The sequence below is a fragment of the Ochotona princeps genome, chromosome 9 (assembly GCF_030435755.1).
Source record: "Ochotona princeps isolate mOchPri1 chromosome 9, mOchPri1.hap1, whole genome shotgun sequence".
Classification (NCBI taxonomy): Eukaryota; Metazoa; Chordata; class Mammalia; order Lagomorpha; family Ochotonidae; genus Ochotona; species Ochotona princeps.
In genome coordinates this window covers 16,729,873-16,756,856 of record NC_080840.1, presented here as the reverse complement: position 1 = coordinate 16,756,856, position 26,984 = coordinate 16,729,873, and the positions used below count along the sequence as shown (strand labels likewise).

General features: G+C 38.9%; 1 protein-coding gene across 2 annotated transcripts in view; it reads left to right on the top strand.

Annotated features, from left to right (window-relative positions):
• Positions 1 to 26,984, top strand: part of MTBP (MDM2 binding protein) — a 68,601-nt gene that overhangs the window by 10,614 nt on the left and 31,003 nt on the right. For both annotated transcript variants that reach the window (XM_058668516.1, XM_058668515.1), the window contains 5 exons: positions 2,124 to 2,218; positions 4,227 to 4,299; positions 6,071 to 6,188; positions 23,831 to 24,004; positions 25,916 to 26,023. In XM_058668516.1, coding sequence (XP_058524499.1) covers positions 2,124 to 2,218; positions 4,227 to 4,299; positions 6,071 to 6,188; positions 23,831 to 24,004; positions 25,916 to 26,023 — 568 coding nt within the window. The remainder of the gene's footprint in view (positions 1 to 2,123; positions 2,219 to 4,226; positions 4,300 to 6,070; positions 6,189 to 23,830; positions 24,005 to 25,915; positions 26,024 to 26,984) is intronic.

Sequence of the window (26,984 nt, the reverse complement as noted above, 5' to 3'; positions counted from 1 at the left end):
ATATCACTAATATGTGTGCTGAAGTGTGCTTGCTAGCATGAATTTTATTAAAAGGAGGTATAAGCTTTGGTAAAACTACTAATATTTTAGAAATTTTAAAAAATTGTTAACAGTGCTAATTTTCTGGCAGTACACACATGAAACTCCTTTGGTTTGGACTTTACGCTGTGACCTTTCTAAGACTCAATTTGGGGAGAATGTGAAGGAATGAGGAAAGGATGACCTTTGAGATAAGCTAGACCTGGATTTGAAACCTGCCTCACAAACCAGGTGTTGGGTACAATGTGGCTTATAGTTGTGGGTGATAATGACACATTTATCTTCACAAAGTTATCCAGTTTAGATGAGGGAAAGAGATTAGCATTTGGCATACACTTCAGAAGTATGCGTTTTTATCGTGGGTCATGTAATCATTAAATATAAAATACATGTAATCATTAAATATAAAAATTAGAAAAAGGATGAGTTGACTTAAAAAAATTTTTGAATGCAGCATGAGAAGAGATATCTCTGTGAAAGCACTTTGGAACCATCCTTTATTTAAAAGTACTCGTTAATATTAAAAGTGAACAAATTTCATGTATTTCATATAGACAATTTTAAGAACATGAGGATACGATACTTCCCGTCCTACCTTTCCAATATACTAGTCAGGAAGTTACAAGGAAGGCCAATTGATGGCTAATGTTTTCTGATCAAAGAGTGGTATGAAAAAGAATGTAATTCCTGATGTGAGTTCATTTTCTGTATTTTTTTAGAATTGTTTATGTAACATACTATGTCCATCTTTCATAATAACATTATATTATTTCCCAGTGACTAGCATCATGGGATGGATGCCATTACTCTCTCTTGGTAATGTTACCACTCAAGTATGAATTTTTTTGTTACTATTGAATAGAGTGTTAGGGTTCAGCTTTTTCATTGAATATAAGGTTTCCTCTCCCTGTGTGTGCCATACACAAATACATATATGCAAATTATTATATATGTGTGTACACACATTCATACCGAAAATCTTGTGGAAAATGGAGTTGAAAGATAACTATTTTGGTTCAAAAATTGTTGAAATCTTTGGATAGGACTTTTTTACTAGGCATTTTTCTGGGGCTGGGGATGGGAGTGTGGTGGGTTCAACTGCTGCCTGCCATGCTGGCATCCTGTAGGGTTCCTGCTTGATTCCAGGTTGCTCCACATCCCATCCAGCTTCCTGCCAAGGGGTCTGGGAAAGCAGCACATGACCCCAGTGCTTGGTCCCCTGCCACCTCTGTGGGAGACCAGGACTATGCTCTGATTTCTGGGTTCAGCCTGGGCTGGCCCTGGCCATGTGACCAGTTGGGGAATGAACCTCCCTCCTTCTGGCTCTCCCTCTCCCTCTGTAATTTTACCTTCCAAACAAATGAACTAATCTTAAAAGAAAAAGTTAATTTCCATGAACTTTTTCAGGACCCCTTATATATACTGTACATATACGTAATTGTGTATGGTAGAATTATGGAGCTTTCTTCTGCATATTATATAAGTTTCATCAAGATGTAGTCCCTTGGTTTTTTTGTTTGTTCTGTTCTGTTTTGTTTTTGTGAAGTGCTATAGTACCAACTGTTGAAATGTTAATCCTTTTTCTAGCTCACTCTAATTTCGTTTCAGACTCAACCCTAAGAAATGCTGAAATTGTATTTGTGAGTGGAACTTTCTGTCTTAATTGGCAGCTGTTGTCTTCTCCAGCTTGTTGTTTGTTTCTTTCCTTCATCTTGGGGTATCTATTCTTTGTTTCAGGATTCCACCTGCAGAGGTAGCTTACTCATTTGCTTGTTCAGCGCTCTCAGCCCTTGCCTCACTTAGGCTTCTGAATATAAACAGTGCCAAGTGGAGAACTCTTCTGTTCCTTGTCTCTGTGTGCGTTTGCTTCTCTAAAAGTTCTTTTTAGAGAAGGATATCTCCATGTCTATACTTCCGAGGTGGAATTTGATTTGAAGAATTGTTTTTGCTGCGATAGAATAAATGTTTGGCTTGCATAATGTATGCAATATTAGATTGAAAGTTTTGAGCCCTTTATAACTAATTTTGTAATTTTTATTTTCTTCAGAGCATTCAAAGTACTATCTAATTCTAATGTTTTTCAGGTTTTTCATTATTACGGCCCTGCTTTAGAATTTGTGCAGATGATAAAATTATCTGATCTACCTTCCTGCTACTTATCGGACATTGAATTTGAATTGTATCCTTAATGTACATATTCATTTAGGTCTTGTTTTCTGTATCGAGTATAATGGGCTTGTATTGTCAGGTAACTGTATTATAAGTGTACATTCATTCTTACTTTACTATATGCGTTGCTTTCATGTGGCTTTCCTTAATTTTGAAGCTGCCAAAGAAAAAACTTCTTGGTCTTTCCACATTCTGGATCGAGTACTTACCCTATCGGAAATCTGTCTCCCTGTGCAAGTGTTTTCTGGCAGTATTTGCTGAATGTTTTCTGTGTGTAGAACTCTGGAAGGAAGCCAAAAGTGACAGTCTTGGTTTCTAATTTGGATGATCTCCACCTGAGCAAAGGCCAGATCTCTGTCACTTGGTCCATCAGTAACTAAAACTCTTACTCCTCCTATCTCCAATCACACAGCCCCACGTTCCTATTGTATATGTTCTTATTACCTCTGCTGTCCCTCTTGTTAGTACTAATGCTGTTTAAAAATAATTTTCCTTTGTCGGAAACCCAGGAATCCATCTTCATGACTTTTATGTTTTTCTCCATAAATATTTCTGTTGAAAAAGTCTATCATTGTAGTATGTTATAGTATATTGTAGATTTTCAATAACAGTGACTCTGTTTTATACATATACATCAGCTCCAACCAAAATGTTGATTGTTTTCTTATTGCAAATTCCTTTCTACAGAAGATATATTTATGAAAGAATAAGGGAACCTTACTCAGATGAGAACTGTTTTCTGGGATCACTAAGAGTGGTTTCTTGGTTTGTTTAGGGAAGTTTTTGGTTTGTTGATTCTGTTGGTAAGGGAATTTGCCAAGAGATCAGTCTGCAGTACCTTTTCAAATGGCCCACATGCTGTCAGTTGGATTAAACTGTCCTAAAGAAGGCGAAGAACTGTTGAAGATTTGCAAGCCAGGAAGTAGCTTAATCAGGAATAAATTTTCCCTTAGAAAAAAATCTATCTGAATTTTGATGAAAATTCCATTGCATGCATAGGTCGGTTTGGAAAACTGAAAATACTGAATGTTTGAACTTATAACTATGGCTATTTATTTACATGCTTAGTTTTTATTTCATCTCAAAAAATGAAATGTAGTTGAGAATATGAACTCTTGCTTATTGTGAGTATATGTGACTTTAGGCAGCTTTCATATGAAGTGTGTTAAGTATTAATTAGATTTTAAGTTCTATTCATTTGTTCTGTATGCAAATAAAATTGAATATTAGTTTTTAAAAAATAAAAGTAATTTGTAGTGGCTGGAAAACTCCCACCAGTGACACCGGCATTCTCCGTGAGCCCCAGTTTATGTCCCTGTTGCTCTGCTTCGGATCCAGCTTCCTGCCTAGTAGCCTGGGAAAAGCAGCAGAAGATGGCCCAAGTGCTTCGGCCCGTGCCACCCATGTGGGAAGCCCAGCTGAAGCTCCCGGCTGCTGATCAAGTCTGGTCCGGCTCTGGCTGTTGTGGCCATCTGAGGAGTGAACCAGTGAAAGCAAGATCTCTGGTTCTCTCTGTCTGCAATTTTTTCAAAATAAATAAATCAATTTTAAGTACATTTTAGATTATACTGGTAGGATATTGGAACTTAGAGTTTGAACAAAGAAGTGTCCCTTGGAATGGAGAGCATGGGCAAATCACAGGAAGAGTGAAGGACTTAACCTGAGCCATGACCTGTGCCAGGCAGGGAAAGCAAGGAAGCCGAGTGGGGAGTGGCATGGTTGCCTGTGTTGATAGACACGAAGAGGACCTGGGAAGAGCAGTTTCACAAAGGAAGAGTTCAGGTTTGGGTAATTTGAGTATCAGTATACACTGAGTGGTTTTGAAATGTTTTTCCAGTATGCATTGTGTTGAAAAATGTATGACTGTTTCTTACCAATAGTTTGTATTAATTGCTATAGTTAAACTTTTTAATAAGTGAATTTAAGCAACATGTGGAAGAACTGATTAAAATTAATTTTCTGGAGTACAAGTGTTTTTCAAGTTCGTATGGCCTTACTTCCTTAACTCCTTAGTTTAGAGGGTTGACAAAAAATAGTACCAGGCAGAATTCCATGTTGCTGTTGCAGCAGATCTCCTCCCTGCGTGGCAAGGTATACTTGTGTTTGGGTTACCTATTTGGTTTTTATACTTAGCATTTGTACATGTGTAAGAAAAAGGATGTAATCTGTTTGCATAATGACTTGGTTTCTTTTATGTACCATATCATGATGTTCCTGATTTGGACATTTTGGATTTTAATATGCAAAATATTTATTGACAGTATTTATATCACATTTGCTTAGTATTTCTACACCGTATAGACTATTATCAAAACTGCAAAGCGAAAATCAATATTACAATGAATGGCACTTCCCCATGGTGCTATAACAAAATCTTATTTATAATTTGTTCACAAAATCGATGTTGAAAATGAAATATGATTTAACCTTAAGATGTTCAACTACTGATTTGGCTTTCAGACTTGTTTTTCCATATATTAGATAGTCTTTTGAGTTACTGTGCTGAAATAGTTATTTAATGAAATACCCTTTGGGTAGCCCAAATTATAGTACTTTGTTAACCAAGTTTTCATTTGGTTAGGAAAACCCCACATACTAAATTTCAAAATTGCTAAATTGTAAAATTTATTATCCAACATATATTTTGCTGTGTTTCAGGCCATGTGCCAGTGTTGGGGACCATGGGACAAATTTTACAGATTTAGCGTCTATCCTCATAAAGCTCAATATATTTGGCCCAGCTCAATAGTGGCTAACTCATCAGCTTGCATCAGCTGGGATTCCACATCTGCACTGGTTCCTATCCCAGCTGCTCCACTTCCCAGCCAGCTCCCTGCTTGTGGCCTGGGAAAGCAGTCGAGGACGGCCTAATGCCTGGGGAACCTGCAACCTTGTAGGAGACTAGGAAGAAGCTCCTGACTCCTGGCTTTGCATTGGCTCAGCTCTGGCCATTGTGGCCATTTGGGGAGTGAACCAGCAGATGGAAGATCTTTCTTTCTGTATCTCCCTCTCTCTATGTATCTGCCTTCCCAAAAGAAAAAAAAAAAAGCTTAACATTGATGGCAAAACCAGAACTAAGTCTCTACAGGTGTGAAACAACTGAAGAAATACTGTAAGAATGTATTTTAAATACAGATGAGCAAGATTAAACTTGTTGCGGTCCAGCGCAATAGCCTAACGGGTAAAGTCCTCACTTTGCACACGCCATGATCCTATGTGGGCACCAGTTCTGGTCGCAGCAGCTTCACTTCCCATCCAGCTCCTTGCTTTTGGCCTGGGAAAACAGTCTAGGGCAGCCCAAAGCTTTGGGACCCTGTACCCGTGTGGGGGACCCAGAAGAGGCTCCTGGCTCCTGGTTTCAGAGCAGCCCAGCTCTGGATGTTGCAGCTGCTTGAAGAGTGAATCATGGGATAAAGGACCTTCCTCCCTGTCTCTTCTCTCTGTATACTGACTTTCCTATAAAAATAAAATAAATATTTTTTAAAAAGATTTAATTTGTGCATTTCTACGCAATTGTGCACATAGAAGTCCTGTGATGCAATTTAAAAATATGTACTATGAATTAAAAAAAAAAACCACTTTCTGTTTTTATTCAAATAGGTAAGTTATTCTCTCTGTAACCCTTTCTGGTTACCTTTTTTTTTTGTCCTTCATTCTAAGAAAATTGAAAACTTATCTAGCATGATTATTTTATAGTGTTTGAGAGGCAGAGCTTCCACCTCCTTGTTCACTCCCCAGAGACTTGCAGCACCTAGGGATCACTACTAAACATTTGTTACCTAGGTAAAATGTGAGTGAAAACTTCTGTCATAATGATGACGTTGAGCATGCAGTCAGTAAACATATGTTCTGTTTCATCCAGGTGGGTGCTCTGTTTGTGTTGCCATGTACTGTTAGTAACGTATTTATTCCACCTCCCAACCAACTCAGTTCAAGGAAATGGAAAGAATACATAGCTAAAAGACCTAAGACCATCAGTGGTAAGTAGTTAATCTTTAAATTGTTTTAATGATGATGCATAGATAAAGTATCAGATTTGAAATGAAAATGATGTTTCTTGTTAGAAAATAGTGTTTGTTATTTAATGTCTGTAACAACCTTAATTAAAAAAACAGTTATCAAAAGGCAGAACGTTTTTTTTTAGATTTATTTATTTGGAAGTCAGAATTATAGAGAGAGGTGGAGAGAGACAGACAAAAGAGAAAAAAAAAAGACACATCTTTCATCTGCTGAGCCAGGTCTAAGCGGGTGCCAGAAGCTTCCTCTGGGTTTCCTGTGATGATGGTGGGCCAACACTTGAACAGTCTGCTGCTTTTAGGAGATTAGCAGGGAGCTGACTTGGAGGTGGAGCAGCCAGGATATGAAGTGGTACCCATATGGGATGCCAGTGTTGCAGGCGGCAGCTTTACTTGCTATGCTACTATAGCAGCCCAATTTCAGCACTTGTTGTTAGAGAGATGATTGCTTCCAACATGGATTTCTTCGAGATTTCATGAATCAATTTGCTGAATATTAGAAGAGCTCATTAATGTATTACATGATGATTACAACTTTTGTTTACTAAATCTGAAATTAGTGAAATTCATTATTTAGCAGTTAATTATTTTATGAAGTTTTCTGAGTACTGTAAAAATATCAATCAGTTTATATTTTTGTAATAACTCAGAGGCTGTATTTTATTCCCATTTTATAGATGGGGAAATTGGTGCTTAGAGATGTTACAGAGCTGTTAAGTGACAGAATGTTGCACCAATCCTGGCTCTGTCAGTTAATGAGACTAACTTCTCCAAGGATTTGAACCCAGGCTCTTTGCTCTTCACTTCTGTTTGCTGCTAACAGTCCGGTATGTTCAGGGTGCAGCCACAAAAATCAGGTCTTAATTTCTATTGTAAGACCAGAGATTTTTGTGAGGACAACTGCTACTATTTCATAAAATAATTATAACTCATGATGTTCAGATTACTTTTTCAAAGTCCTGTAGCCAGTTAGTATGTTCCCTCATGCTTTTGTTTCAGTTTCAGCATTTCTTAAGAAATATTGAGGAAAAATTTGTTTGAAATGTGAGCTTGTAATTTTTGTGACCTACACTATGAAGAGCATTGAGGATACACATTACAAGTCTCCCCCTGGGACTATTGTAGACAAAGCCTGTATAAATAGAAAGCTCTAAAATTTGAGGAGTAACATACTTAAATTAGTGATCGACACTGTATTTTATAGGAGATAAGGGGACATACTGAAGCCCATTAGCAAATATTGAATTTGAGATTCAGGCAAGATAGCTACTTGCAATTTGACTGTAGTTTTAAGCTGTAGTTTGGAATTCAGATCTGGATCTGTGGGGAAGAGTCAGGGTAGAGAGCTGAATCCTGAGTTTACCAGAGGTTCTGTCTGTTGAAACTGGATGGCTTGGGAGGGCTAACATGACCTCAGCCTGGCGGTTCTCTTGTGTTTCCCAAATGGTCACTGTTGGGTGGCCTGCTCTGAACTCTGTGGAGCCTTGGGAAACTGGGTTCAACTGGGATACAGGCACAGATGGCAGCATCTCTCCCTGGGCCCTGTCCAAGCCTTTGCCTTGACACATGGTCTCTTCACACGATCTCGCTAGCAGTTGATCTAGAATTTTTGCACAACAGAAAAGTTGAAGCTGCTGAGAGTTTTAATAATAAATGGTTGTTGGAAGACACTAATTACATCATCAAAAAGCACATATTGCACTGTATGGAGTATATTATATGAGGTTGGTACGTGGCATGAGTAATACACAAGAAGCAGAAGTGTCGGTTATTACACTTGGGGAGGTAGGTTTGTGCTCCTTCATGGGACATACAGTGGAGGGAGGAGTGTAGATAAGAAAATAAAAGCCTATTTTGCTGCCACTGTGAATGTTAAGTGAAGGGCAGTTCCAGAGCATTGCCCCAGCCCAGCGCCACAAGCTCCAGCTCTGGGAGGAAGACACATTATTAATTTAGCTTATTTCACTGTACTAATATGTGAACAACTATGGCATTAACTCTTTTCCTACTCCTTACAAGAAATACACGGACACCTGGTGATTTCGACAGTTGCCAAAACAAAACAAAAGTTGAGTTGCTAAGTGGTTACTCTACAATAACACTGCATGAAATCATAGATAATACTTACCCAGTTCTTATGATATAGTTCTAAAACTGATTAATGATATTCTCAATTGGCTGTCATTTTTCCTTTTTTGACTTTCTAGAGGTTCTAATTCCAAGGCAATTTTTTAGTTTAAAATTTACTCTAACTTATGTTTTTGTGCTTGATTTTCATTACAACTTCAAGCAAATAATTTACCATGTATATTTCAATTTTAAAACCATGATCTCTTGGATTTGGGGAGTTAATATTGGTAACTTCAGACTAATAATAAGACTTAGATCACATGATAATGTTTGAAACCAGATTGTTGATTACTGATTAGGCCAGGTCATTAAGGGCTGATTAAACTGACACTTCACGATATTTTTTTTTTAATCTTAGAAGTAAAAACAGAATCAAATTGTACAGTTGATTATTAAATTCTGTTCTACCCGCAACCCTGTCTGAAGGGGAAATTCATTATTAGTCCCATTTAACGGAGCTCCTTTGGTAAAAATAGAGAAGCCAAGTTTTTCTTAAACATGAAAATGTCCATAACTCTTGCATTTAGACAGCCTCCTATCCCTGTCCTGGGACCACTGACAGTTGCCTCTTGTTATTCTAAGCCATTTATCAGCTCAAAGCACCCCCAAACTGTCACTATTTCTGACATACCCACTGAATTATGTCCTGTGAATTAGGTTCTGTGTTACTGCCCTGCATAGTCCAGTCTCCAAGCCTCACCTTAAATCGTTTCCTAAAACCTTTTCCTGATTTTATTTTGTGATATTGTTCATTGAGTCCGTCATACCTTTTGTTCATTTCCTTTTGGATCGGAAGCAGACCCTACACTTCAGGCTTGGTGGTATAGCTTGTAGATTAGAAATCCAGTAAATAGACCTGGATCTTCCTCTATGTTACAACATAGAAAATAGATATTAAATAGTAAATATACCTGGCATGGTAGCCTTGCAGCTAACGTCCTCGCTTGCATGTGCCGGGATCCCATATGGGCGCCGGTTCATGTCCCTGCAGCCTAGGTTTCATCCAGCTCCCTGCTTGTGGCCTCAGAAAACAGTCAAGGACAGCCCAAAGTCTTGGGATCCTGTACCCATGTGGGAGACCCTGAAGAGACTCCTGCTCCTGGCTTCAAATCAGCTTAGCTCTGGCCATTGTGGCCACTTGGGGAGTGAATCAATGGACAGAGGATCTTCCTCTCTGTTTCTCCTTCTCTTGTATATCTGGCTTTCCAATAAAAATAAATAAATCTTTTTTTTTAAAGTAACTATAAGTTTTAAAATAATGTATTTAGTAGCAACAGACTCAAAATAATGTTTACACTATGTTATGTGAGAAATGGGTAGGCCACCATTTCTGGGAAAAAATTTACATTTGTTGAACATGAACTATTCCTTTTTTTAAGTAGATGCCTTTGTTGAGAACCTACAGTATACTAAGCACCGATTTACATGCTGGACTAGTGGATGTAGGACAGAATTGCCCTCATGGAGTTTAGATTTGTGATGGATGTAACAGGTGCAGTTCCTACTGCAGAAAGCCATGTTAGGTCTCTCGGTGTTTTCAGGCCCTTGCTCCGGAGACATGCTCTCATTCAGTATCTGCTGTCCTCCTCTGCTTCTCCTGGCTGTATCTGTTTTCCCAGCTTTAGTTTTTATTCTTTCGACACACTACTGTCTAATCTACTAAATATGTGAGTACTTGACTGAGGTTGGTACTCTGCAATATCTCTTAAAAAGTAATGTAGAACTGAAGTTGTGGCAGAGAAGGCTAAGCCTCCACCTATAATGCCAGCATCCCATACGAGTGGTGGTTTGTGTCCTGGCTGCTCCATTTCTGACCCAGCTCCTTGCTAACACAGCTGAGAAGGCAGAGGAGAATGGCCCAAGTGCTTGGAACCCTGAACCCATGTGGATGACTCAGAGGAGGTCCCAGGCTCCGGGCTTCAGCCTAGAGCAGCCCTAACCATTGCAGCCATTTGTGGAGTGAACCAGTGAATGGAAGATTCTCTTGCTCTGTGTCTCCTCCTCTCTCTCTAAATGCCTTTCAAGTAAATAAAAGCAAATCTTAAAAAAAAAAAAAGTATGTATTTCCAGTAGTAATTGCTATCCAGGAAAAAGAAAAAAATTAAAGAGAAATGGAAAGGCTTTGAATGGAATCTACTGAGGCAATGTGAACCAATGAATGTGTTCCAGTTTTCTATCAGGTCTGTAGGTTTTATTCGTTGATGAAATAACATGCATGCACATCGATTTGAATGATAGGATGTAGATTTTGTTGTCGATAAAAATTGATACATCTCTTTTACATACAATTTGAACCAAGCTGGCAAATCATGCTCAATTTGAAGTATAAATATGGTTAAGTTACCTTAGTGAAAAAATTCTGTTTTTTTTTTTTTAAAGATTTATTCATTTTATTACAGCCAGATATACAGAGAGGAGGAGAGACAGAGAGGAAGATCTTCCGTCAGATGATTCACTCCCCAAGTGAGCCGCAACGGCCGGTACACGCCGATCCGAAGCCGGGAACCAGGAACCTCCCACACGGGTGCAGTGTCCTAATGCATTGGGCCGTCCTCAACTGCTTTCCCAGGCCACAAGCAGGGAGCTGGATAGGAAGTGGAGCTGCCGGGATTAGAACCGGCGCCCATATGGGATCCCGGGGCTTTCAAGGCGAGAACTTTAGCTGCTAGGCCACGCCTCCGGGCCCAAAAAATTCTGGTTTTTAAAAAGTGATGCTCAGGGGCACACCCAGAAGTTGTACAAGAAAAATATAGAACTATGAACAAATAAAATTATACCCTATTTGATTTCTATAAAAAAAAACTTTATGTAAAAGTCGCATATGTAAGGAAGAGTCACTATCTGCTAATGCATTCAGTCATTTTATGAAATTGTGAAAAGGTTGAGTGATCTTTGTGCAATATATACAAATCGTAAGTTTTTGCAGTAAAAATGTTAGATACCAATATAAAAAACCTGTCTGACATCTACTCTGTATTCATTATCTTTAATTCTTACAGTAATACTGAAATTAAACAAGTATCTTTACATTACAAATGAAAAAACTAAGCACAATAAAAAGAAATCAAGAAATTTCTTCTAAACACATCCAAAGGCCCATGTCTGGTCTTTTTATTGTGTCGGGTAAAGCCTCTGTTGAGAAGACTTGTAGCAACTTGGCCTCCATTATTTTGCATTTTGACATTGGTGGAAGTCATTTATTGTGTGGCAAAATATTATGAATTTTTTTTTAAATCAGTAACTTTATAATCTTGAGTTTTATTGCTCTTTTGTTGGAATCTTTTGAAATGCAAGCATTTGAACATGTGCTTGGAGAAAAATTAAATCTTATTATTTTGTTGATTTACAGATGTTATAATGAGAACAGGGTTGATAATGACTGATGTAATGTTGTGAGCTGAGGAAGCAGGAACCTTCATACTCAAATCACCCTGATAAAAGTGTTGCGTGACAGTGGGCTGAAGCAAACAGGGTTAACACAGTTCTACTGACTTGAAACTGATTCTCACCATGAGAGGCAGTTTAAAGGAGCCTGCTGAAGATGTGAAAGGGCTAGTCGTGCTAGCCTTACCCTGGCCAACTCGACTTGACTGACAGCTATTAAACACTCTACCCAGCAACATTATCCTCATTCTTTTCCAACACATATGAAATATTTCTTTATGATAGACCACATCTATATTAGGTCTTTTAAAAGTCTCAATAAAATTAAAAGGGTAGGAAGAATACAGAACATATTTTTTTAACTACAATGGAATTAAATGAGTGCCTGTGTGGTAAATACCACAAAACATTACTAGTTCAGGAAAATGTAAGTAAATGGAAAGGCTTATCAGGTTTATAGGTTGAAAAACTCAATATTATTAAGAAGGCATTGTTCTCCAAATTATTGTTAGATTGAATCCAAAGTCTAGCAGAACTTTTCCTAGAAACTACTGACTGATTCTGAATACATGTGGAATTGCAAAGGATTCAGAGTAGGTAAAACACTTTTGAGGAAGAGAACAGGAGAATTTACTGGAAGTGACAGTGATCAAGGCAGTGTGAGTTCAGGCTACAGATAATCACGGGCCAGTGGAACAGACCAGCAACAACGGTGGGTTTTGGAAAGGGTAATCCAACACAGAGCAGATGGAAAAATTCTATGGAGACTTTGCCCCTGGAATTTTCTGAAAAAGGACCATGTGTCTATAGTTAGGATCTAAAACTGTAAAATTGTTACATGACAACATAAATACCAAAAGTAAAATCCATTGCAAATAAAAAGGGTCTGTGAATTCACCAAAAGTTGAAATCCCCCTTTTCAGAACTAGCATTAAGGAAACTAAAAAACAAACTACTCACTGGTTAAAAAAAGAAAGAGTTCTAGCCCTGTCTGACCATTCTTGTAATGCTAGGACTTAAACTGACTTTTTATCACAAAAGAAAAACGAATAGCTACTAAAGCTACATGAAAAAGGTGTCCAAAAATGCTAAGACATTGGAGAAATACAAATTGCAGCTAAGATGTGGTTGCATAATTCTCTCAAATGTTGATGAGGATGTGGAGAAACTGTGGTTCTCACACATTTTTTTTTTTAAGATTTATTTATTTTTATTGGAAAGTTAGATAAACAGAGAGGAGGAGAGACAGAGGAAGATCTTCCATCTGATGATTCACTCCCCGAGTGGCTGCAACAGCCGGTGCTGCGCCGATCCAAAGCCAGGAGCCTGGAGCATCTTCTGGGTCTCCCAAGTGGGTATATGGTCCCAAGGCTTTGGGCCGTCCTCGACTGCTTTCCCAGGCCATTGAGCAGGGAGCTGGATGGGAAGTGGGGCCACAGGGACACAAACCGACGCCCAGATGTGGTCCTGGTACGCATAAAGGCAAGGACTTTAGCTGCTAGGCTACTACACCAGGTCCAGTCTCACACATTTGTTGCCGGAATGTGCAACAGTACAGCTACTGTTGAAAAAGTTCAGCAGTTAATCATCTTTAGCTCTACAACCAAGTGCTTTCATTCCTACGAGAAATGAGAAAATATGTTCACACAAAACTTTGTGAGTAAATGTGTATAAAAACCTTCATAACAGCTAAAAATTGGAACCTATTCAAATATTCACCAACTGACTTACAAGTGAATGAAAACAATCTTTTCATATAATGAAATACTCCTCAACAGTAAAAAGGCATGGAAAGTTTGGGATGCACCTTTAAGATAATATACCAAATTTATAAATAAAGCCACACAAAATTAGTATGTGCTCATTTATATGAGATTTCTTTGAAAGACAAAGTAAGTCAGTAGTTGCCTAAGACCATGGGTAAGAGGGTAGGTACAAAGGTATTATGGAAGTTTTCCAGAACTGGATTTTACTGATGGTTGCACAATTGTATAAATTACCCTGAGTTCAACAAAGTTACATCTGGTAAGTGTGTGTACATGTATATGTGTGTGTGAGAGAATTATACCCTATTATGTCATTTTATATTCGTTATGAGAATCACTTGAAAGTCCTTTGTTCTAAATGCAGAGTGTTCCTCTCATTGGTTCAAGTGATTCTTAACAACCACTACCAACCAGAATAACATCGGCAGTTGTTTTTTCAGCAGTGAGCCTGGACCCCTGTCTCCCATATCAGAATAACTCACTTCCAATCTCTGGCGTGGCCCCAGACCATTAGGAGTTTGTAAGTGCATCACACAGGTGATTCAGATCAGCAACCAGAACTGAGAAGTCGGCCCTAGGTGATGCTCTCCTCAGCCCTCACCTGGAAGGGAATTCTTGAGATGCTTAAGGCGAGCATGATTGAGAATCACTGCTCTGGGCTTTCATTTCTTCATTGAGGAAATGAGGAGAACTAGACTTGCTTAATATTCTATTCTTGTTTGAATCAAACTGTTAATAAAACGTGTAAACAAATGCACTTTTTGCTTTCTTGTAACGGAGGATGCATGTACAGTTTATGACTTTAACGATACTTGTTTAAAGTGATCTGGGAACAGTGGCATGACAGTTAAGGCTTGCGTTGCTTGCCTCCTGTGTTAGAGTGCCTGGTCCAGCTGCTGGCTTGTCCAGTTCTAATCCAACTTCCTGCTAATATTCAGCCAGGGAGTGTGGTGGGTGATGGATCAAATGCTTGGCTCCCTGCCATCAATGTGGGCTCCTGACTTTGGTCTGACCCAGGTTGGCTGTTGACATTGGAGAATAACCAGCAGATGGAAGAGGAGGAGGAAGAGGAAGAATTAGCATTTGTCTAAAAATTTAGTATTCATGATATTCTAAAAATGTAATAGTCATGATGGAATATATAAGTTGTTTCACAATTTCTCCCATATTTATAGTAGAAGCTTCGCATAGCTATTCAAAAATAATATATATTTTTTAAGTTTAGGTTCTAGAATTGACCCACAGGTAATTTTGTGTGACAGTATCATTGGCAGTTTAAGTTTTATGCTAAATTGTTCAAAATTTAGTTGGCCAAAGAAGATGAGGAATACATCTTTTCGTGTCTTCTTGTGTTTTCCAACCTTGACTCTAGACACTGTTTAAAAATTTGCTTTAGAAGAATAATGTTATCATTGATGGAAAGAAGTAACATTCTAAAAATGTGTGTGTGTGAGTGAGGTGTGGTGTTAAGATGCCTGTTTGGGATGCCAGAATCCCATGGCACGGGGCTTGTGTGTGTGAGTGAGGTGTAGTGTGGGATGCCATGGGAGGCAGCAGGTAGGAGCTCAAGTATTTGGGTCCCTGACACCTAAGAGAGACACCTAGGTTGAGTCCCAGTCCTCTGCTTCTGCTTGGCCCAGCCCCTTTCATGGCAGGTGTTTGGGGAGTGCCCTCACTCTCCTGTTCTCCTGCTCCTCGCCTGTCAAATACAAAAATAAAAATATTAAATGACTCTGTCAAAGACCAGGTTTTCTTGTATTTAATGTTTGACATGATTGTTAAAGTGGTTAGATTGTTTTACTTTTTCTTTAGGAGCATAACTATTGTCGCTGTCCCGCAGAGATGGACTTGGTGCGTGGAGCCGATAATAACACGTGTGGACCCTGACTGATGGTCAAAAGCCGTAGTTATTAGTAGCATCAGACTTTATACACTGAGGGTCATAAGGGGATAAGGGAGGAAGTATTGAGCTTATCAACAAAACCATCAATGCTTTTGTTTGGAACTCCTTTTGTCTTGTATATTCCATCAGGTGTTCTCATATACATACTGTCCACTCAGCTGTTCTTATGCAAATGATATCCAATCAGGTATACAAAAGGTAGCCATTTGGTTATTCTCCAAATATTTTCCAACCAACTGTAATCATGGGCTCACTGACCTTCTAGGGTCACAATGTCCTCCTACAAACTGTAATAATTGGCTTTAGTTCAAAATATTCACTTAATCAAAATATCTTGTTTACCCAATTTTCCTGAGATATTTTCATTTTTTTCCTTTCACTACATGGAATATGTTTTTGTATTATTGTACTGTTTGAAGAATTCAAGGATATTTTTGAAAACTACTTAAACTTGTTGATGTAGACTCTTAGGCAATTTTCATTATCTGATAATATTTTTGCTAATGAAATACTAATAACAGCATATGGCTTTGTTGCATTTTCCATGCTATTTTTAAAATCTGGCGCACGTAATTGGCAGTTCCTGCTTCTCATTTTACCTGCGCAGTGTATTCAGAATGTGTTCCTGTCTTGCTGGGGAGAAGTGCCATGCGAGCATACTTGCTCCCTCGCTGGCTAATAGTATAAATCAATAGGACAATAGAAATTAAAAGTTCTTTGGTAACTCTGTGGTTTTGTTTTGTGTCAAAAAAAATGTCTTCTGTTAACACCCGCCGAATCTAGAATATTTTAAAAGTAATTATGTCATTTTCATGGCCAGGATGACTCCTTAAAATATCGTCTTCTGTTTTTGTTTTGTTTTGTTTATAAAAATAGATTGCTGTGGCTACAGGTGTTACTCTTAAATGTTGATGAAGGTGATAGTATTGAAATTAGTTATGCAAAGGATATCATGGATTGAACTGGCAAAGTGCTAAGATAATAAGTAAATTAAGGTCATCAGACTTTTTGGCAAACTTCGGTTTCCATAAAAACCTGGTAGCAAGAATATGTTTTTTTTTTTTTAACTTTATTTAAGGTCATTCTCTAAAACTGCTATTTATTTATTAGAATGCTGTGAACATTAACAAAAAAAACCAGTGTTCTGATATCTAGTTTCCATAAATGGCAGTTTGTTTATCATATTGGTTGCAAGGTTCAAATCTTATGAGTTAGTACTCTGTCCTTTATGATTGCTGGGTAGTACTCCATTTGGGGGAAATTCCACATTTTGTATGTCCTTGCACTGGTTGCAGAGTATTTGGGCCACTTTTGGGTTATTGTGCATATTTATAATGCTCTTATGAATCTGCTTTTTAATGCTTCAGAATTTAAATGTGAGGGATTAGATGAGTTTCTTCTTTTCTCTGACCTCTTAGGGTACAAGGGTAGAAGATTAGTCATTAGTATCTCCCTCTGCGCTCTGCTCCCTGCTTTCCTGAAGACGTTTGCAACTGTCTTTCCCAGCACTGATTTCGTCTTTGTACCTATTTTCATTCATTTTATATATATTTTTGGTTTCTTTTTGATTATTTTTCCTTTGACCCATTGGTTATTTAGTAGCAAGTTATTTTATTTCCACAGATTTGTTATTTTACCAAAATTCTTTTTGTATTAGTTCTGATCGCACTGCATTGTGATGGGATCTCATAGTTTTGGTTTATTGTACTCTTTCACACTGGTATTTCTAATTGTTTGTTTTGTTAGCATACCTGTCAATTCATAGTCTTTATTTTATGAGACACTATGTCTCTACCTTCCATAAGCATTGTTTCCTTTATTTCTCTCTCTCTCTTTCTCTCTCTCTCTCTCTCCCTCCCTCTCTCTCTCCCTCTCTCTTTCCCTCTCTCTCTCTCTCTCTCTCTCAGATAAGAGGCCGGGTTGCAGAGACAGAGGAAGACAGAGAAAAGATCTTCCATCCTCTGACTCATTCCCCAAATGACAGCCGTGGCCTTGCCAGGCCCGACAGAGACCAGGAGCCGAGTTTTATCCAGTGTCCTGTGTGTGGCAGAGGCCCAAGTGCTGAGCTATCTTCTGCTGCTTCCCTGGTACAGGAGAGCTGGGAACGGGCTCACAGAGGATGCTGGTGTTACACGCGGTGACTCCACCCACTGTTCCATGATACTGGCCCCTCTTTCCTTTTATTCTTTGAAGGTGTTTCTAATGTTTGCTTTGAAACCTTTATTACATCCTGCATTGGGGTCCCACTATTGGCACTTTCTGCCATTTAATTTTCTCCTTCTATACGTATAATGTATTCCTATTTCTTTATCTCTCTCTCTTTTTTTTTTTTTTTTTGTTTTAAGGAAAATGACATTTTGTGAGGCATTTGGCCTAGTCGCTAAGACGCTCCTCCAGGACCCTGTCTCATGTCTGCATGTTGTGCTCTCTTCGGCAGCACATATACTCATGTCTGCATGTTGGGGTTTCAAAGCCTGACCCTGTGTCCAGTTCCAGCTTGCTGCTAATGTGCCCTGGGAGGGAGAAGGTGATGGCCCCAAGTAATGCGGTCCCTGCCACTTACCTTGGCACTTTTTGAGTAGGTTTGTTTTTGCTGTTTGCTTGTTTATTCTGTGAGTTGGCTAGGCTATTATTTTACTGAAGTCTATTTTCTCTGCAGTATGTAAAGGCCTTAGGCCTTAATTTCCCTCCTCAAAGGATGCAGCCATCAGTTTGGGTAAACAGACCCTGGGAATAAGGTGTTTTTTTCAGGAATTTGTGTCCCCTGCTCTGTCACTCCTTGTTTGCCTCACTTTATCTCCCCCACCTGTTAGATTCCACTAATGACCAGCTATTGCTCTGTTGTATTCAGCAGTGTCTTGTCCCTCAACTGCTTCACAGTCATCTAACTTTAAAATGGAGTTAAGTTTGGGTAACTTTTGAGAACAGTCTTTGAACTGGGTTCTTGCACCAGGGTGCCTCTTCTTGACCATCCTTGGTCTCTCTTCTGACCTAGCTCTTTTGCTAGTTTCTCTTGTGTGACCTGCCAGCCTCATTATTTTTTGCCACCACCTTTAGAGTTAATCTTCCCCATCTCTGTTACAGATAAAGTCAGTTTCCTTGGGAAGAACTTTAGAGCTGTCTGTACTTAGCATCTTCCATCCTGAACAAAATCTGATCACGCTCTAGGCCAAAGTGGTAGCTTCTGGTTTTCTTTGTATACCTCTCCCAGCCAGCATAGAATTTCTGTTTATGAGTTGGGGGTGAGGTGAGTGAAGGCCCAGTTATTCCCAGGTAACCTATTCTGGGCTGCAGTCTCTAACCTGAGTGAGCATTAAGTGGAGTGAGGGAGTCTCTGTACTCACGCTTGTCAGCAACTCAGAGTCAAGGGCATCAGAAATGCAGGCAACATGCTCCTCCCCGTGATGCACTGTAACCTTCAGCTGCCATCTGAGAATCTTTATCTGTCCCAGTTGAAACTTTCTGTCCACCTCTGCTGGGAGTGAGTTGGGAAAGGCAGGTCATGGCCTATGTGGTATCTCTCTCGTGCTCTCATGGAATTTTCCAGTTTTAGAATATTTTTCAGAAGAAATTTTACTCATTTACTCTAAAAGTGTAAGGATGATTTTATCAGTTGTCCTTGTAGTGCTGCAAAATGCATTCATAAATCACCTCACCTGCCTTCCTGTTGGCTCCCAACATAAACCTAAGGGAAATAGAGACACAGATAACTTTTTGAAGAAGTAACTCTCGCTTACCTGCGGTGTAGCTTTGGATTGGGACAGTCGGGAACAGATATGATTGCCCAGGGAGAACACTCACGTACAAGGCAGTGAACCTGGGGTAGCTTCTTGCGGTGCGAGTGTTTGCGGGGGCCAACACTGATGGTTGAGCTGAGAAAAAGAATGGTGACTTTTCAGTAAGACACACTCATAGAGGCTTGGGGAAGAGCCAGCCCGGAAATGAATTCTCTCGGTTGCCCATGGTTATTTTGAAGAATTTTTAAAGTGATTTCTTATGAAAATATTTTTCATTTTCTGCCATTCTTTAGTTTGGTGTCATTACTATTATTTTTAGTCTATCAGTATTCCAAGAAACCTTCCATGATTAATGCTCACATTTTGTGGCTACTTGGATTATTTGACTTGTTTTATGGGTTAGGCAACATTATTGAACATTGATCATGTCCACATATCACAGCCTTGGGGGTTATGAGGTAGTGGTCCTTGTGGTGGAAAAGGATTACTTAGTATTGTTATTTATTGGTTATTCCCCGTTGCTTCATTTCATTGTGTTCTTTCTGTACTTTTATGCTTTTCCGAATTTCTCCATAGCATTCAGAGAATGACCTAGTGCCCATCTCTTTAATGAGTCCTTTGTCTTCTTCCAGTGACCCCTCCTTTAATTGTAGTTTTGCCTTTGTCATTGTCCACCACTTCATTTGTAAGTACAAGTGTAGAAATGTAATCAGAAGTTTTAGTTAATATGTGATGCTGTTATGCTGTTGCCTGTAATTTCTGTTCCTTATGAGTAAATTAAATTTTGAATGCTTATTTTTGCATTCAATGTTTTCTCAATGCCATAGGTACATAATATTTAAACAAGAGTGTTGTAAGAGGTTCTGAGACTTGTGAAATAAGCAGTCACTGCTAGTGAATGTGCGGTTTCTCCTTTGGAGAGAAACAAATGCTCTAGAATTAGATGGTGTTGATGGTCATGCAACTCTGAATGTGTGGAAAAGCTGTGGAATTGTTTCCCTTACATGGGTAAACTTTATTCTTCTTCCATGCAGTTACGTTTCAAAAACATTTTTGAAAATGAGTTGTTCTTGCCATTTCCCTTTTTATTTCTGCTTCTCCAGAACCAACTGTTGTCAACTGCAAACAATTCAATTACTTATATTGCCATTCTTTAAAAGTGTAAGTGTTGACTAACCGTTAGAGAATTCTGAGGACTCAGCTCTGTTTCTCTTGGTTGCCTTCACTATTCCTTCAGTCTTCATTTCCCTGTTCTTTCAGAGTGGCCTGTGTTAATTTGAGATTAGCATCCATTGTTTTTGATGTTAGGGTTGTGTAACTAGTACTCACAATTCAGCCTTGGATCATACTGTTCTATCAGTTGAATATGTTTAGGAAGTCTCTCTCAGATCTTAGTCCATGGGGTTGTGTGCTTTTACTCTCTAGGTTTGTTCCATGGCTTTTGGGTACAAAACTCGCATTTCATCATCGTGATTTCTTCTGGTTTTTCTTTGTTGGTTCATTGTAGCCTTTATGTTCAGATATTTATTCCCCAGTTTTGGTGGGACACACTCTTTAAAGTTTGCCTGGGAAAGACAACTTTAAAAGAAACTACTTGAGGCCCTGTGTGGCTGGAGAAGTTTTATTCTCTGCTCATGCTTTCTTGTGGTGGTCTAGGTTGGAGACCGTTTTGTTTTAGCGTGGTGGAAGGTGTTTCTGTCTCCTAACTTTTAATGTTGTTGTCCAGAAGATTAGTGCCATTCTTACTATGCATTCTTCGTAGGAGCTCTGGAGCATTTCCCCTGGAATGTTATAAAATCCTACTTGATACTACCGTTCTGCTTTCTCTGATGTGTGTGCTGTTTTCTATTTTCAGTTGTTTTTTCTATTTGCTCAACTTTCTGGTAGACCTACTACTACAATTTATCTCTTAATTTTTGTTAACATTTATTTTGTTTTTATTGGAAAGTCAGATACACAGAGAGACGAGAGACAGAGAGGAAGATTTCCATCTGTTGATTCACTTCGCAAGTGGCCACAATGGCCAGAGCTAAGCCCATACAAAACCAGGAACCAGAAGCCCGGAGCCTCTTCCAGGTTTCCTATGCAGGTGCAGGATCCCAAGACTTTGGGCCATTTTCAGCTGCTTTTGCAGGCTATGAACAGGGAGCTGGATGAGAAGGTGGGTCGGCCGGGATTAGATCCCATACAGGGGATCCCGGTGTGTGTGAGGCTAGGACTTCAGCCACTAGGTTACTGCATCGGGCCCTATCTCAACTTTTAATGCTAAGTTGAAACACTTAATTTTTAATTAAGTTTAATTCTCATGAGTTCTTTCTTAACCGGCTGTATTTAGATATTGATATGATCAACATACAAAGAGCTGCACACTTAATATATACAGTTGGTGTGTTTGGAGATAAGCGTGCTTCCATGCAGGTACCGTAATCTGTACCGTAAAAATATCCGTCATCTTCTGAAGTTACCACTTATTCCAAGTATTTATCCTACAGTTGCCAAAACTCATAGAAACAGAATAAAATGGCAGTTGAAAAACTGTGGGGAGGTGCCATTGGGAGACCTTAGTTGAAGGGTGTAGAATTTTGGTTATCTGTGTGTCTAGGACCTGCAAGGCATGGTGCTTGTAGTTGATGATACACATACTCAGAATTCTTCTGCACAAGCGATAGTCATTGTGCTTGTTTATGAATGTATTATTTTTATGGTGATTTTAGTGATCTTAATTCCTGTCTGTAACTTGTTTTTAAGTTACTATATTTTCCTCGTCTTCCTGTAAATTGTTTTTCGTACAGATTCTGGTGTCTGGTTTTCCTTTTGGAAAAACTGCCTTGAAGTCTCAAAATTTTTGGTTACCTCTTTACAGTTAGAGTATTAAAAGGCTTGTTGGAAAAACGGTGTTTGATGAAAGGCTGTTGACTGTGATTTTCATTTTAAGTTTATCTCAATAAGATATCAATTGACTACTACTCATGTCTCCTCCACCCCCCTCCCCTCCCACACAGTGTTGAGATCCTTCAGTCTGCTCTAGTGGTGGCTGTATTTCCAAAGGAAGGCCCAGTTCAGCTTTCTGGATTCCACAAATCTGGAGGTTTTGTAGGAGAAGGAATGTAAGGAGCCATGACATGCAATATTCAAATGCTCTCTTAGATCAGGGGTGGAGAGCGGCCATCCTGCAGGCCATATAAGGCTTGGGAAAGCTTTTGTGATGGCCTTATCAAGGCAACCACAGGCAGGACTTGAAATTCAATATATTTATGGCAGGCCAATTTTTAAGTTGATCATTTTGTATGACTCATGAATGATCTTCTAAGTATCCAGATAGCCCTTGGCAGAAAAATTGTTCCCATGTCTGACTCAGATTAACGAATAATCAGTCCAGAACTCCAACTCCCTGGCCTGCCTTCTTTTCCCCAGGCGGAGATACCTTGTTTCACTGTCTCCGGAAAGTGAGCCTCTCCTCTTGGCTCCAAGGACAGTCATTCGCCTGAATGGAATAGGGAGGGGCCAGGCCATCTCACTGCTTCTCAGACCAACTTTCCCATGCCTTCTTCCCCCCACTTCATTTCGCTCCAACACTGTTTGGGGATGCTATTCCAGAGCCCTTTAGAGGGTGCCTAGAATTTAAAATGTGTGTGTGTGTGTGTGTTTTTCTGAGTTTTCCCCAATATTCTTCTCAGCTTCTGTAATAACTGAGAAATTGAGCTGTTACAAATTGTTCATATACTTTCAAATTTTAGTTGCTGTTTTCTCATGTCCAGATATTAGACATTGTAATTTATGCTGTTTTAAAAATCTGCTTTCACTTAGTAGACATTTAAGAAGGAGTGGAAATACTGACTCCCCTTCAACATCTTCAACAATGAGGATTCTACTATTTTTCCAGTACACTAGAAGCTGTCCTGACTGACTTTCACGTCACTGACAACCAGATTAGTGAATGCTCCTGTTCCTTTGTGCAGTGTGTCATAGATGCGCACTGCTACTCTGAAGTGTATCCCCGCACTTCTGCTCCCAGCAGTGGAGCTGTGATTGCTGGAGTCTGTTCATCACACTGTGAAGAAATAGAATCTGGACATAGCAGTAGAGAAGGAGTGGGGTGATGTAAGAAAGGTGCTGTGAAACACTACTAAGCAACATCAAAAGTTAGTGAATGAATATACTCTTTTCATAAAATATTTATGTATTTTATTGAAAAGCAGTTACAGAGAAAGGGAGGAAGAAACCAAGGGGTCTTCCATCCACTGTTTCAGTTGCCGGATGTCCCCAGTGGCCAGGGTTGGACCAGGCTGTAGCCAGGAGCCGAGAGTTTTCCCTCTAGGCCGCCCACATGGGTACAGATGACCAAGGGCCCAGGCACATTAGCAGGGAGCTGGGTTGGAAGTGGAGCAGCCAGTACCTGAACCAGTGCCTGTATGTGATGCCAGCTTCGCAGATGGCAGCTTAACTTCTATACCACAACACCAGTCATGAATACACAGTTGTAATTTAAAATAAAATGTTCATACTTTGTGACTATTAGTTTGGCTATGACACTTTGATTTTAGCAGCCTCCTCCATGACTTGGACTGCCATTAGCCCTATGTTGGCTTACTCTAATTTATTAAATTCCCTAAGACATTGTATGGTACTGCTGTGTTGTGTGTGGAATTTTCCATAGTGAAGGATAATTGTTTTTTTTTTCCTTAGTTCCAGATGTTGAAGTGAAAGGGGAATTTTCGAGCTATTATCTCTTGATACAGGGTGATGGCAATAGAAGATGTAAAGCCACACTGATACACTCAGCCAATCAGATCAGTGGCTCATTTGCACTCAGCTTAATTCATGGGAAGATGCAGAGCAAGAGAGAAGAAGCCAAACTGAGTAAGTCTGAACATTGGATGGAAAAACATTTTTAAGTTTGTTTGTAAATATAGTTAACTTTTACGTCGCTTTAAGTAGAAAAAATGCCTAATTTAATAAGCTTATTCTCCCAAAACTCCTTTTCTTTTATTAATTTGTTTTTTGTTTTAACCGTATTGTAGCACATTTTTAGAACTTAAAGTGCAGAGAATTGGTTCTTTTTAGTTATACCCAGAAATATCCAATAGATTAGCCTTTGTTTCAGAAACAATTTTTTGCTATTTTCTACTTTAGACACATAATATTTTTCTACAATCTATTTTAAAAAATTTATTTTCAAGCCTCGTGTTCTGTTTATTACCCTTCTGTCTCGAAGCACTAAGTTTACCAGACCACCCAATTGTACCATAAAAGCACCAACTCATTATTCCCGCTATGGCTCTGTGAGTTCAGTGAATTCTGCTGCTGTTTCTGTTTTGAGCTCTTCGATGTGATTGCACACTCCCACAGGCATGGTGTCCAAGATGGCTTCCTCATCTCCATGTTTAGTGCTTGGGCCAGGATGACTAGAAGAGATGAGCCCTGATTTTCTTCCAAAACACCTTGCCCATGACCAGCATGAGTTTTCTCACAACATTGTGATCTCAGGGTAGCCCGGCCTCTTACAGGATTTCAGATTTCTTTTAGAGCCGTTGTTTTAAGAAATCACAAGACTTTTTGTGAGCTAGTATAGAAGTCATTCAGTGTCACTGTTTTTTCATGACTAATTACCTACTAATGGCAGAAAATTGCTGAACTTGTTCAGTAGAAAATTACTGAAGGTCATTACATCATTTTTGTTAAACATTTGTCTGTGATTTGAGTAGCAGATGAGCTCCCAGTGACAGTTGAAAGGTGCTGCAAGCTCCCAGAGATGCATCCACAATATGTGAAAATGAGATGGGCACCCACGCTTTCTGCTGATTTCCATACTGTTTTAAAGCATACATTATTTGTGCATTGTATGAAGCACGGTCTCAAGTGGTCATGGCCACAACGTGGAAAGTAGAAAAAATGACCAGGCCATCCACTGGGAACAACAGTCCAGATAGCTGAACCCATTGCACCTGAGCTGTTGTGTAGGTCAGCCATGCTCTGGTTACCATGTTGGCTGTCAGAGCATAACCATCCACAAGTTATCCAAAGTGAATTTATTATGGACTGAAAGATAGTAGAGGACAGAAGAACGGCACAGTTCATTCTGGGATGGACACTCTATGCTCAGGGAAGCTTGCTAGGGCAGATGAAGTTTTGACCACATTGACCACATGTGAGCCCATAGAACCATAGCTGAGGAACCCTAAAATATGACTTCCTGGCTGCTGTGATTCACTGGACACAGCTTTGAAGGACATCTGCTTCTAGCAGAGAGATGAGCCCGATCCAGGCTTTCCGAGCAGCTCTGCACAATCTCTAATATATCCGCCAGGAGGGTGTAGAACAAAGCCCAAGTTGTTCTGGGCAGTTGCTCCTTATCTCAAAATGGTACATTTCCAGCAGATTCTGCAATTATTGTAAGCCCTAGAAGGAAGAGATTCAGTCAGAGCTATCCTTGGACCATCCAGCACACATGTCTAGCCTAACTTCATTGTGGAAGAGACTGTACAAGGCAGGATGATAGGGGTTGTGTATTAGTGCAGGTACAGGTGCTATCTCCATCTGTATCTGCTAACTTCAATTCCCACTGTTTAAGAATCATGTTAGAGTTTGAAATGCAGAGTAATTTAGTATGTTTGTTTTCTTCTGCTTAATTGTTACTTTAGAATCGCTAAGATCAAGAGAGGTAAGTGATTGTTTTTTTTTAATAATGTCAATTCCATTTCCTAGGAATTGAACAGTGATTGTTGCTGTAGCACTTCTTTAATGTTTTGTTTTGTTTTGCTTTGTTTTCAGATTTTCCTTTTGATTTATTACCACTTCCACATTTTTCTGGGGACCAGATCATACAAAGAGAAAAACAGTTAGCTAGTGTTCAAGCTTTGGCTTTTAAAGAATACCTGAGTAAGTAACAATTTGTGCGCTTAATCCTAGTGTAGGAAGCTGGCCTGTTCCGACATAAGCTGTCCTCATCTGCACACTTTGTCTTCTGTGCTGGTTTAGATGTGATGCTGTTCGTTACAGAACTGCTCTTGGCAGAGATGATGTAGAGTAGAAGTGATCTGCAATGTTATTTTCACCAGACTCAGAAGATTGCCGTTTATTTGTGCACATCACTGTGAACAGTTGTAAAAATATTCTCCCATTAAAATTTTGTGTTTCATATTTATCTTAAGCTATGTGTTTGAAAAAGATGTTATTGTTTTAACCAATGTAGATCTTGTCATAGAATTAATATATATTAATTTTGGTAGCAGGAAGACAAGAGAATACAAATAGAGGAAAATGAAAGTACAGTGAAATTAATATTCCAACTTGAACATTGATTTTTAGACTTTAATCATGACCATCAATAGTAATAGTAACTAATCACATTCATATACTGCAAAAAGTTTACTTTATGAGCTTTTCTTATTTGGAATATTAACACTTTCAGGAGTCATAATCTAAATTTCAGGAATCATAATATAAGAGTTTGCTTGTATTGTTGTTAATGTAATTATCACTCCTAAGTTCATTTTTGTAATTATGAGCTTACTGTTATATGAGTCATTGTTACAGTTGTCAACAATTCGATCAGTTACACATTAGGACTATATAAAAACTACTATTTAAAAAAAATATTTGAAATATCTCAAATTTAGTAGCCAGCTTATTCAATGGAAGATAATTTTGGAATACTTAGTCTCAGTTATTCTTGTAAGGATGTAAAACTTTCAGTGTGTAAATTCATACTATGTATTCTTGAGCTTCAATTGTTGATTTTTTTTCATTTGACAAAATGATGTTCATTCAAGGAAAATATGATTAGAAAAGCAAATCTGTTTCAATAAAAGTAGTGCATGCTAAAAGCAAGAAAAAAAAT